This window comes from Notamacropus eugenii, chromosome 1 (genome assembly GCF_028372415.1).
Source record: "Notamacropus eugenii isolate mMacEug1 chromosome 1, mMacEug1.pri_v2, whole genome shotgun sequence".
NCBI classification, from domain to species: domain Eukaryota; kingdom Metazoa; phylum Chordata; class Mammalia; order Diprotodontia; family Macropodidae; genus Notamacropus; species Notamacropus eugenii.
The window spans coordinates 204,083,164-204,096,530 of NC_092872.1; the positions used below are offsets into that span (position 1 = coordinate 204,083,164).

Below are 13,367 nucleotides of genomic sequence, written 5' to 3' on the forward strand. Positions count from 1 at the left end.
TATTTCTTTCCTGGTGAGTTCTCCCTCTTGAAATTACTTATATGATCAGAATCACAAAATTTGACCACTTGGTCCAATCCATATGGTAAAGAATTGGGGCAACTAAGTGGTGCAGTGGATAGAGCAGCAGTGCAGGAGTCAGGAGGACCTGAGTTCAAATTTCACCTCAGACACTTGACACTCACTAGCTGTGTGACCTTGGGCTAGTCACTTAACCCCAATTGCCTCATCTTGGGTCATCTCCAGTCATCCTGATGAATATCTGGTCACTGGATTCAGATGGCTCTGGAGGAGAAGTGAGGCTGGTGACCTGCTCAGCCCTCCCTCAAAAAAACAAAGTCAAGTGCAAGTCATGTCATTATTTCTCTGATGGCATGGTCTTCTTCGGCAACAAAGGTAGAACACACATAGGAAAGGATAGTCACCAAAAATTCCTAAAGGGTCATCCAGACTCCACTTGAAAACATCCAGGGAGGAGTAACCTACTCACCATATCTCAAAGGAGTTTGTTTCATTTTTGAAAGCTCTAATTGTTGGGAAGTTTGTCCAGATATCAAGTCTAAATTTTCATCCTTGAACCTTCTACTCATTGCTCCTGCTTTGGCAATCTGGGGTCAAACAGAATAATTCTCATACTTGCTCCATGTGACAGCCCTTCAATTTCTTGAAGACAGCTATTTTGTGTCCCACTGAGATTCCTGTAAGATTTTTCAAAAAATGTCAAGTTCCTTCATTCAGTCCTAATATGGCATGAGCTTATGGTCCTTTGACATCCTGGTTGCCCTCTGCTGGACACTTTCCAGTTTGTTTTAACTGTGGCATGCAGAACAGAGCAGAATACTCCACATGAAGTCTGATGAGATCAAAATACAATGAGACTATCACCTCTTTATTCCTGCAAGATATGGCTTAATGAAAACTGAAAGTACCTTAGCTTTTTTGGCTGCCATGTCATAGTACTGATTACTTAGCTTCCAGATCATTAAAAAAACAACTCAGATGTTTTTCAAATCAACTACTATCTAAACACACCTTCCTAAACTTGTACTTGTGAATTGATTCTTTGTATCAAAACATAAGAATTTACATTTCCTCTATTGAATTTCACCTTTATTAGAGTCAGCTCAATGCTCTTGTCTGGCAAGATCCTTTTGGATCCTGTCATCCAGTTTGTTAGCTATTCTTCCCTCAACTTTTATGTTATCTGCAAATTTGATCAATCTTCCATTTATGCCTTTATCTGAGTCACTGATAAAATATTAAACAACATAGCTTGCTGAGGGTACTCCTCTGGCCATCTCTTGCCACCCTAACATGAAACCATTTCCAACTACTCTTTGACTTCAGCCATCCAACCAGTTTTGAATCAATATAATTGTATTACCATCTTGTCTATATCTCTTCATCTTTTCCAATATTTTGTATATACTTTATGTTTAAATATCTGGTTAACCCTCAATAGAATATAAATTCCCTGAAGGCAAGAGTTGCTTCTTCTCTTTTGTTTGTCTCCAGGGCTTAGCACAGTGCCTTACAAATAGAAGTGTTTAATAAATGTTTGTGGAATTGAATTGAATCAGAAACAGGACTAATTTTTAATAATAAAGTATTTTTAAAGTAGGTCTTTAATAGCCAAGAGGATTTCAGGAGTGTGTCCTTTTTTTTCCCAATCTTTCTAAATAAACATTATGATAGTGGGCAGTACCATATAGCATTATCCTTTCCTTGTTCCACTAGTTTTAATGCCCCCCATATCTCTTTACGCTAGCTACCCATGTGACTCCCTCAAGATCTTGTATAAAATCCTAAAAAGACAACTAAATTTTAGAGTCCAACTATGTAAAATGAGGATAGTAAAATATTTAGGACAAAATATGAATATGTAAGTGTCTAGTTTTACCAGAAACTATCTGTGAGACTTTGAACAAGCTCCTCATTTGTTAAAGAATGTAGTTGGAATAGATAATTTCTAAGTCTCATTCCAGCTATGAGACTCCATGATTCACTGTTTTTATCAATATAATAACCAAAGGAAAGACTTCTCCAAAAAAGCTGAAAAGGATAAGACTCAGAAGGCTTTCAAGCTGCATTTGCCCCACCAAAGGAAAATCAAAAGTAAAACTTAATTGTTCCCCAGATGGAGATTACAAGGGTCGAAGTACAACCCAGAGCCTGTTAGTAAGTCTTCTTCTAAGCATTCTTTTGGGGAGAGGATTGTCTCCTAAAGTTCAAGGCTATCCCACAGAGGGCGCTGTTTGCTTTGCTTTGAATGAAGGAGGAGGCAATGGTGTGGGTGTCCAGTTACTTAGGGGGTGGGGCATGTATGGAGGGAGGGATGGTGCCTGGTGCATAGGTGCAAGCAGTGGGTGGAGTGCGGTTCCAAGGAGCTGATGGAAAGGAACAAGCCAGGGCTCGCTAGCTTTCCTCCACAATCCTTTCAAAGTTCAGGTGTCCTGAAGCACCTGAGCATTAACTCATGTCCCATCACAGGCTACTTCATCTGCTGGAGGTGACAGGTGAACCGAGAAATAGCCTCAGGGAGGAAAGAGAAAGAGACAGGAGTTTGGAAAACCAAGGGGGAAAAAATGAAGAAAGTTTTTCTCTGTCCAGATCCGGTCCAGCTCCCCCACCTCCACCTCCATCCTCACAAAGTGAATTTGAACATCCAAGATTCAATCTGGCAAAAATCATTCTTTTCTTAGGTCCCCAGGGGAATATGGTGTGCAAAAGTTTTATATGGCAAAATCGTTTGCTTTCCGGAACAAAATGGGATTTCCGTTGAATCCGGTCTAAGTGGGGTTTTCTGGTTAGGAAACAAGTTTGTGCTGCTGCTTAGTGAGACTGTCTCCCTACAGGACCCCAATCCCACAGCCCTCTTCTGAAACAAAATTTCGGAATTTATATGAACAGATTTCGTTTAGAGAGATGGTGTGTTTGCTACAAGTCTACTTAGAAGCAATACACTCTAACTGGTTCTTCCATCTGCCAAATTGCGTCTGTATGTTGTGCATATATGTCAATCTATCTATGTGCACATTTCCCTTCCCCCTACCTCTATTCCAAGCACATAACACCAACCAGCAGTAAATTGAGCTTCCCTACGGCAAGGGATAGAGACGGGTTGGCCTACTGGATAGATGGACAGTTTTGAGGTCAGGGAGACTTGGATTCCAACCCTGCCCCTGACGCATATAACACAGCAGCTGTGTGATCAGGAGCATGCCTAATCTCTCACGTCCCAGAAGTCATTCTCTAAGATGGGGGCAGCATGTTGCTGTGATGGAGGGGAAAGAGATTTAGAGTCACAAGTCAAATCCCAGCTCTGTCTGTGTGACTTTGAACAAATCTCTTCTTTGGGCCTCAGTTTCCTCATTCATCTGTAAAACAAGAGGGTTGAACTCCAACTTTCAGCTCAAGATAGAATCCAATGAGTTATTCTACTTAGATAAAGGGAGTGAGTCCCTCCTCCCTCCCAAGAATATTTTAAACACTTCTCCTGAAGTTCCAGGAGGGGTCCAAAGTGCACCCATCCTAGGGGAGGGTTTTTGGACTTTGATAATTAAGATAACCATCCTGGACTCCAATTGCTCCTATTCTCTTTAGTTCATTTACTCGTTTGACCAGCAAGACTTCCAGTACATTCGATGGGGAATAGTTGACATTTCTCGGAATTTAATCCTCCTTAAGGGGGTGGGGCGTAAAAGGAGAACAAAATCACCAAGAACACAAGGTGAAGACTTCCTTTGGGAAGGTGTCTGGAAGGGGGAGGGCAGTAATCTTTATGCTTACCTCTTTTGCTTGGGTATTGCCATTTGAAGAGTCGTCCTATGATCCACGGCTACATGTGCTGTTACCCAGGTCCAGTTGTCACGCACGGAGAAATGTTTCTATGGGAAAGTACAGAGGCAGCGATTTTGGTTTAATTTAATGTTTAAATCAGAAGTTCTAAAAAGCCTATCCCGCAAAGTTTTCGGGCTGAACAAATAACTAGTTTTAAAATCAGACGAACTTTTTTTATCTGGTAATCTGGCCAATGTTAATTCTCCTCGATAACATCCTCTTAAATGTCCCCTACCAGCTTTTAACACGCTATCGGTCACGTGATGCTTGGCTTCCATTTATCTCTTCTGCAAAAATTATTGAAAACCCGCTGCCGCCCAGAACTGCTGCAAGAAAATATTTCTCAGCCGCAGAGAGAAGAGTCCTTATACGTTATCTTATTTTCTCTTAACTATTAAAATAATCATTATCTCCAATATAGAGCTTAAAGACTCGCTTTGAGAAAGTTATGCATTTCAGTGGATTGGTGTATGTATTTGCTTCGTGGCTTTTCCCCAAATAATTAAATAAAATTTAACTATACTTTAAAAAAAAAAAAGAACTTAATATGCTCAGGCCTTAAGTTAAAAAGCTCTGACAGGTCTGTGATGCGTCTTTCTGTGATCAATGCATATTTACCCGTTCTGTCTGTACCCACGGTTACACAGATGAACACGTGTAGGATGGATAGATTCCGAGCTTATGGGGAGTTGGGGACATACCGATAAGAATGCACTCGAAAAGCGTTCTCCCCCCTCCCCCGGATGATTTTGCAGCGCAAAGTAAATTAATGAAAAGTCTCGCAGCTCTGGCAGCAGACAAAATTAAAGTGACTTTCCGGACTTGTGAGCGTCTGTAACCAAAACCACAGCCGGATTCCTGGTGCTCCTTCTCCTAGACAACACCAAATGCTGTTTTTTCGCTCTGGGTGACAAGACCATTTTGAAAATAGTAGAGAGTCACCACCTCTCTATCCCCCGATCATTCCCTTCTTTTGGGGGCTTTCTGAAAAGTGGGCACCTCTACGCATCCAAGAGGAAAGGAAAATTCTGACCCTCCTGCATGGGGATGGGAAACGGGTTGGAGGTAGGTTGAAGCCATAGTAGATGTTGGACAAAATTGCTAACAATCCTCTTTCTGCTCCTATCAGAGTGGGTTTGGGATGTAAAGACGAGCTAGGACCCTGGGGACTGGGGAAGGGAGAATAACCTGGATCTGACCCAGGCCTCTCCTCACCTCTTCTCCCCTCCCCTAAGTCAGGCAGTAGCGAGCAAGTTCCCCCGAGCAGCAGGGGGGAAAACTTCTTGCTGCAGAGGGGCACCCACTGCAGCCTGTGGGCGCTCCCGCCGGGGCTTCACAGGCTCCGAGAGGTTCGTTTCTTGCTCTTGGAGTGGTGCTTTAGCAAGAGCCAATATCCTTTTGTGCTAATAGTCCAGTCCTCATTTGCTGCCTAATTGGACTATATAAAGCCAATAACAGGGGAGCTCTTATAGCCCGAAGCCAAAGCGCCAAAATCTAAGGCACGGAGAGAGGGGGCGGCGGCAGTGGCGGCTGCGGGGCCAGGGTTTGGCTGCGCCTTCTCTTGCCTAATCCCATTTGCCATTGTACGTGCCCAATCGCCGTATACTCTCCGCATTTAACTTGGATGACATTTTGATTTCATCATTAGCATCCGGCGCCGGATTGACGCAGCCCCAAGCCGGGGACTCGTCCAGCCGCCTCCTCCCCAGAAGCAGCAGCCGCCGTCAAGCCTCCTCAGCCCCTGTGTCCCGTCTGCTGTCCCACGGCCAGAGCTGTACCCCACCCCCTCCCGCCCAGTGTGCCCCCCCACCTTTCCCCCTCTCCTGCTCCCCCATCCCTTCCTCCTCCCCCCCCCCCCCACCCCATGCAAGCCCGCCCCAGTAGCTCTTTAGCTGGGTGCCCACATCCCCACCCCGCCCTTCAGACGCTGGATTTGCGCCCGGTGCTGCTCCTACTTTGCGCCGCCTCGTAGTTGAGTTGTGTTTATGGTCTGAGTTGCCGCTTGTCCGCCTGCCCGCCTGCCCGGTGTAGCGGGGACCAGGAGAAAAGCGGAGGATGCCAGAGCCGGGACAAGAGCCCTGCAGCAACACTAGCACCCAGCCTCCCCAGCCGCCGCCTCCTCCCCCGCCGCCTCCGCCGCCGCCGCCACCGCCTCCACCGCCACCGCCCAAGGACTCCCCGTTCTCCATCAAGAACTTACTCAATGGAGATCACCACCGGGCGCCCCCAAAGCAGCAGCAGCCCCCAAGGACGCTCTTCGCCCCAGCCTCAGCCGCTGCAGCCGCAGCGGCCGCGGCTGCTGCCAAAGGGGCCTTGGAAGGCGCCACCGGCTTTGCACTCTCGCAGGTGGGCGATTTGGCTTTTCCCCGTTTTGAGATCCCAGCGCAGAGGTTTGCGCTACCGGCGCACTATCTGGAGCGGTCTCCAGCCTGGTGGTATCCCTACACCCTGACCCCCGCGGGGGGACATCTGCCTAGGCCAGAAGGTACCTGTGATTGGTTTCCTTTTCCAAAACTCTTCACCCCCGCCTTGCCTTTTGTCCTTTCATTTCTTTACTCTTCCAAGTGTCTTTTCTCTCTGCTCACTTTTGCCCCTCTTTGTAACTTGGTCCATTCCATCACACACGCTTTCGATCCCTTTTATGGCCCTGTTTCTGGATCTCTTCTCCCCTATTCCGCTTCTCTTTGCTCCCTGCTCACTTGATTCAAGCTCCCTCGGTAGGCTCGCGTTGCTACGTTTCTTGGTACCAATCCCACTTGGGAAGAAAAGAAATAGCTCACTGAGTAAAAGCTCTGATGGGTAAAAAAAAAAAAAAGTGCCCCTGGTATAAGAGTAGGGGGGAATGGGCTGTATTAGAGGGTCGAGGGGGACGAGGGAGGATGGAGAATTCGAACTGGAAAGAGAAAGCGGTTATTTGCAAGTTCTGTCCAACAGATTCAGGGGAAGTCTTTCACTTGTCCCCTAGCGACTGGGGAAAGGACGAGAAAGACAGAGCCTAAGGCGATGGCTGCTTTGTCACCATCCGATTCCTCTCTTTCTTGGACTTCGTCAAGGCCCCGGGACACCGGGATCTAGCGTTCTCCTCTTCCCTAGGGAGGGAGAAAGACTTAGGGAACAGGGAAAGCAAATCTGCTATGAGGAACGTCCTTGGTCCTGAAGTCTTACAAAACAGTGGTGGAGTGAGCTTAGGGGACACAGGAGGGCAGGGGGCCTGGAGGCTTGTCTTGTGTGGCCTAACTAAAGGGGCGATGTTTCTCTGTGTGTGCGTATGTGGGTGCGTGTGTGTTCGTATGTGCGCGCGTTTGGGTGTCTTTTCTCTCCCCTACAGCGGCCGAGAAATCTCTCCTGCGAGACTCGTCCCCTGCGTCGGGCACAGACAGAGATTCACCCGAACCGCTACTCAAACCGGACCCGGACAAGGAGCTGGACTCCAAGACCACGGACGAGATCATCCTGGAGGAGAGTGACTCGGAGGAAGGCAAGAAGGACAACGCGTCGTCTGGGGCCGGCGCCGGGGCAGCAGGGCAGGGTGGTGAGGACTGGAAGAAGAGAGCTGATAGCCCGGAGAAAAAGCCCTGCCGGAAGAAGAAGACGCGCACAGTCTTTTCCCGGAGTCAGGTCTTCCAGCTGGAGTCCACTTTCGACATGAAGCGCTACCTGAGTAGCTCAGAGCGTGCTGGCCTGGCCGCCTCCCTGCACCTCACAGAGACCCAGGTGAAGATCTGGTTTCAGAACCGCCGGAACAAGTGGAAGCGGCAGCTGGCGGCCGAGCTGGAGGCAGCCAACTTGAGTCACGCAGCCGCGCAGCGCATCGTGCGGGTGCCCATCCTCTACCACGAGAACTCAGCTGCCGAGGGCTCTGGCGCGGCCGGGGCCCCGGTGCCAGTCAGCCAGCCGCTCCTCACCTTTCCCCATCCGGTGTACTACTCTCACCCAGTTGTCACATCGGTGCCATTGCTGCGACCGGTCTGAAGGTGGGGCAGGGGAGGGGGGTGCTGGGGACCCTCCCCTACCCCCCACCCCGGGACTGGACGCGTGCGTGCGTGTGCAGGGGTGTGTGTCGACTGGTGGGGAGTGAGGTGGAATAGACCCTCCCGGCTCCCCAGCTCGGAGGGGTCAGGATCAGCTTCAAGAACCGGAGAGCAGGGGTCAGTGTCCCCTTCCCCCTTCCTCCCCTCTCCCCCAAAGGTAACATTTTTGTATGTACTCTCAATGCATTTCCGTGCATTTCTCCTTCGCTAGTTTGGAGGCTGTCTTGACTGTTGTTGGCTTTTCTTTTGGTTATAGGAAAGGTAGAAAAGCAAACCGTGACTCAAAAATTTTCCGTCCAAGTCTTTAACACGCCACCTCCAGCTCCCTGACCTAAATGTGCTGAACTCTAGCTTTTGGTTTTATTTTTGAATAGAGGAAATAACAAAGCAAGGGTTCAGGGGGAAGAGAGCCAAGAATCCCTCTAGCTTCCTCGTCTTTTCGATCATTATTTCCCCAAATATCCTGAGAAAGAGAATTAGCATTGCACTGCTTTTAGTTCTTGGGTTTTGTTTCTTCCCCAAACATTCAACTTTCCATTTCTTTTAGTTATCTGTTCGCCCCTTTCAAAGAAACCAGTGACAAACTGTTTCTCTCCACTCCACCTCTCCTGCTTTGGAACTGGAAAATTCACTAATGAAGTGTAAAAGGAGTGAAGAAAACCAAAAGAAAAGCCCCAAACCGAAAATGAAAACAATTCCATATTCTAACCTGGTTTGAGTGATATTATTTATTTTTGGTAACCTATTATTTAGGGAGTAACCCTCCTTTGTAAATTATTCTTACTATTATTTCTACAGCTTTCTCCTTTTTTTTTTTTTTTTTGTAATTTAATTGTTGTACTTTGACCTGTGCAATATTGTACGAAATTTTCTGAGAGCACTGCGGCTTCCTCCAGGGAAAGAAAGGAACATTTTCATTGTAAAATTGTGGTCATTCGAGTAGCAAAATAAAGTAGTGGGGGAAGAAGGGGAAGGAAGGAAGGAGGTTAGGGAAATTGAGCACTAGCCCTGCTCAGAGGCAGCTGATTATTGGAGCGCTTTAAGTGAAGGACAATCAATTTAGGATAATTTTAACTTATTTGATAAATGTACAGTTTTCTTGTAACATTCACCCTAAACCTCACAGCCCCGAGGTTCTGCCATCCAATCCAACCTATTCCTTCTGTCTACTAAGCCTGTTGTCGGGCAATAGGTTCCCGTCATCTCCCTCCTCCTACCCCTAAGGATTCCCTTTTACATCTGTCCGGGTTCAGTCTCTTTTTAAGAAAAGGGGAAAAAAAGTAAAATATTGTTACGCTGAATGTCGTGGTGAGATTGAAATAAAAAAAAAGAGCAAAGGCACTTATGTTCCAAGGTTGTGTAACTTTTGGAAATTATCTCCAACAGGTGTTTCTGAAACCCCTGCTTTCTTCTCTTGCATTTTTTCTATCCATTGTGAGAAGTGGGTGCACACATCTATAATCCAGTATCTAGGGCAGACAAAGGTGGCTTTGTTCGGAGTAAGGAAGATTCCCCAATAGTATCATGCCTGGATTGATCTTCTCAAGAGCGAGGTGGAACAAGGGGAGTAAGGGGAGTTTTTTCATGTGGTTTGCAAAATTCCACTAGACAAGAAAGTCCATCGACTGTCCAGTCTGGATTGTTCGGTGTCTGTTCCAAGGTCTCCTATTGCTATATGTGTCTGCCTATGAAAGAGTATATGTAGCCCAAATATTTCAGGCCTATCTCCCTTGGGTCGTCCTTGGATAAAAGAGAGAAGGAAGGAAGAGGAAGGATAACTTGGGGGATTTCACATCCGCTAGAGGTAAAGGGAGGCCAGTGCAGAGACTTCAAATGCCGGAGAGGCTTAAGCCCATAAGAAAGAACAGAAAGTTGATCAGCCAAAACCCGGGACCTCTGTTTTCTTTCTTAGTTTTCGGAGGTTTTCATCTCCTTAGGGACAGTATTGCTCACTCAGCCGGCGGCTGCGGAGTTATAGAAGAGTCTCGAAGTCTTGTTCTAAAACATAAGAGGTAAAAGACAGCAACTCTGAACCGATTGGACCTTAGTTGCAGTTTTCCCCAATCCAACTCTGCGGCCCAGCCCAAAGGGAAAGAGGAGGGGGAAGCCCACAGGAATTCGGTGGCTTGCTTTACCTTCGGGATCTGGACACACACAAACCCTGGAGTGCACGCAGGCGCGGGTGCGCGGGCGCTCGCGAACACACACGCACACACACACACACACACACACACACACACACACACACACACACACACACACACACAGAGTCACACACAACCAGGAACCAGTTCCAGTACTGCTGTCCAGGGTTTTCATTTCCAGTCATTTCAGCTTACAGTAACTTCCTGAGAACAGTGCTTTTTTTTTTTTAATCAAGATTCATTGCATTTCTTTTCCTTTCCTTTTCCTTCTTCTCTTTTTGAGTCCCTCCTCTAGACAAAAAGAAAGAAGTGCAATACTTCTGTCAGTGCTGAAGCTACCCAGCTGAGGCAGAGCCCCAATCCAAGCATGCTCAGCGTCTCCCTACCTTCCTTCTACCAGCCGGTAGCGGCTGGGACAGCATTTTCCGGCTTTGCTTCAGGAGAGCGGGGCTGCTTTCTTAAGCTTCGAGATTCCCGCCCTGCCTTGTTTTGGAAGCATCCTGACGAAATGGCCCTAATTTTCTTGTAAAAATTTGTACCTGGGTCTCAAGTGGGAGAATAGGAAGAATTCTCCACGCGTTTATGGCTAGAATACAGACTGAGAAAAACTGACCAATAGATGGAATTATTTAGAACTGTCTGATTGCCCAGTGTTTCACTTGCATGAAGTGTCTGGGTGTGGAGAGAGCTTCCCCGAAGGGTATGGCTGAAGATCTTCTCTTCTGTGGTCTAAGTTGGAGGGGGGCGAGAGAGAGAGAGAGAGAGAGAGAGAGAGAGAGAGAGAGAGAGAGAGAGAGAGAGAGAGAGAGAAACTTTTAAATCTTGTACTTCTTTGATGTACTCCATGACCTTAGCCTAGAAGAAATTACTCTTTTCTAGCTAAGATGGTAAGCATCATTTTTTTTTTTTTTGGTTGATGAGAAACTGTCCCCAAAGAACTTAGTGTATATTTGGCAAAATTTTGAATTGGGCTCCAGTGAAGACAAATCTCCCTTTATTTTCCCTCTGGTTTGGAATAAAAACTAGGACATTGTTGTAAATTAAAAACAAACAGAAAATCGGGGTCAAAATATGTTGTCCTTTGTGTCACCTGCAAACAGAGTGATGCCTTTGACTGTTGGCAATACTAACTGTGAGACAGGTCAATACAGCTCGTTAAAAATAATGTTGCAACAGCAAACACTTCCTTAGACTTTACAGCAAATGCGATGTTATCAAACGCCAAGAAAATCCTTCTTTATTTGTGTTTTGATTCTAGAAAACGGTTCTTGACTGACCCAGTCTTCACTAAGTCGAGAAATAACTAGTTCGTTACAAGCACAACTTGTCCTCTGCAAAGTTTCCTTTGAGCTTTTATTTTCTGCCTCAAGCCCTGAAAGAAAGTCCCTAAAGATGATAGTGTGGGTCCCACAGGCCTATGCTTCTGGTAACCCTATCTATCTCTCTGTCTACATACTTTCCTGTTTGCATGCTTCAGGTCCAAATAAAGTAGGGCCCAAAGTGCTAACACTTGTTTTGATTACATTGAGGGGAAATTGATGTTGCATGTTTTGCAGGTTGCAACACAGTGACTTATCAAAACTCAACTCCACTGCAGCATTGACAAGGGCATTGTACTTTCCTGGAGTCCAGATTAACCAGAAGATCCAATTACTGTCCCCAGGAGTTGTCCATACAACGGTCCCTGGGACTTAACTCTAGCATTCACAACTCTGCACCTTACAGCCACATAGCCCTCAAAATTCCGTTTGCCTTTATAGCCTTCTGTCTTCTACCTGGACCTCGATGAGCTTGTTAGGATCCAAATGGGGCACACTGACTGCTTCCTCAATTCTAAGGAAATACATCAGTGGTGTGTTTAGCAGCATGCTAAAGGAATGAGGTAAGGAGGAAGAAGAGATTGTGAAGTATGCAATTTTTCCTTAAATTCATCTGTCATCCCACTAAATTCTCTGCACTCTCGGCCGGATGACTAAAATACAGCCCTCATATCAACATTCGGCTTGTGTTGACTCAGACCTTACAAATTCCCAAAACAGTCCACTAACTTGGATTGAATACTGCTTTCTAAAGCCTAAAATAAAAAATAAAGGCATTCAAGCCTCTTTTCTTAACTTTTCAATTCAATCTAAATGGCATTGGTTTCGAAGGTAAAGACTTCAAGCAATATTGCATCTTTCTTTTCCCACTCTCCCTCCCCCTATCAAACACACAACCTTGACAGAAGTGTCTCAGGGTGGTGAGTTCTACTTTTGCTGCCCCATTCCTCCCTCTCCCCAAGTTAAGACAGATTAAATCAGTCCTTAGGAGAAAAGGAGAGATGCCCATTTTGCACCTCTGGATGGGTCCTGATCCTGGAAACTAGAGGTGAAAGGAGTGATGGAGAAGATGAGGAGGAGACCAAAAGTTAATTTCTCAGACTTGGTTGGCATTTCAGTGCCTGCACAGTGTGGTAACTGCTCCCAGTTGAGTGACAGGTTTTCTGACAGTCAGACACTAAGTTGATTCGTTCAGATCCTAAAACTGCTGGCAACAGACTAACCAGTTGTTTTTATCGAGGCCACTGTGGTTTCCAAATCTGTGCAATTGTTTGCACAGAAAGAGATACATCCTTTTCCCAGGCCCACTGTTTGGAGCTTGGCTGAACTGAACTGGACTGGTGTTTCTATTAGCAACACTGATGTATTTCTTTTATTTGGTAGTAAATAGAGGGGGCTTGTGTACAGCAAACATCAGGGAGAAAGATATAAACTCCCACCCCCCACCCCCTCCTGCCACCAGGGTTTCATTAAGGAGACTGGACAGCCTCCTCTTGAGAGTTCAGTTGTGATTAAACTGCAGAGCCGACCTCCAGGCAGACCTCACAGCACACCTATCTATTTGGGTCCTCCAGACAACTTTAGGTTTTTACTGGAGAAATTGAGGTTGGTAATTCTTTTTTTCCTCCCTTTTTCATTCAATAAAATGAACGGGAGTTTATGGGTCCAAGGGGTCTGGCAAGTGTCCTTCTCGGGTTGAAGCTGGGCATTCACTGAAGACAAGAGTCGTAAACAGCTGGGGAACCGCTGGTAGAACAGATGTGGGGATACCGGGACAGAGTTGGGGGCGGGGGGAAAGCACCTCCTGTTGGAAAGTGTCGGAGTAAGCTTTCCCGCTGTTTAACTCAGCTTTAACTACAGAGAGAGGACGGGGTCTGCCAGGCTCCAAACCAGTGACCAGTGTCTGTAATCATCGCTTTAGTCTATCGACTTCCTCTGCGGAGTAAACCGAAGGAGAAGCCCATTAAGAGCATTAACAGATTGGTACAGCATTATGCTCCAGTTCATATTGATCGTCTAGCGTCTGTAAAATA

The 13,367-nt window shown here is 46.4% G+C and overlaps 1 protein-coding gene across 1 annotated transcript; it reads left to right on the forward strand.

Moving 5' to 3' along the window:
* The first annotated feature begins 5,895 nt into the window (after positions 1-5,895).
* HMX3 (H6 family homeobox 3) lies at positions 5,896-9,259 on the forward strand. Its single transcript, XM_072639075.1, has 2 exons — positions 5,896-6,325; positions 7,169-9,259. The coding sequence occupies exons 1-2, from the start codon at positions 5,896-5,898 to the stop codon at positions 7,810-7,812; spliced, it is 1,074 nt and encodes a 357-aa protein (XP_072495176.1). The 3' UTR covers positions 7,813-9,259.
* Positions 9,260-13,367: the final 4,108 nt, after the last annotated feature.

What these genes read in the sequence shown, in the direction of transcription:
- HMX3 (XM_072639075.1), top strand. Translation starts at nt 5,896, where the DNA reads ATGCCAGAGCCGGGACAAGAGCCCTGCAGCAACACTAGCACCCAGCCT. An exon ending in ACATCTGCCTAGGCCAGAAG is followed by an intron (nt 6,326 to 7,168) that starts GTACCTGTGATT and finishes TCTCCCCTACAG; the next exon opens with CGGCCGAGAAATCTCTCCTG.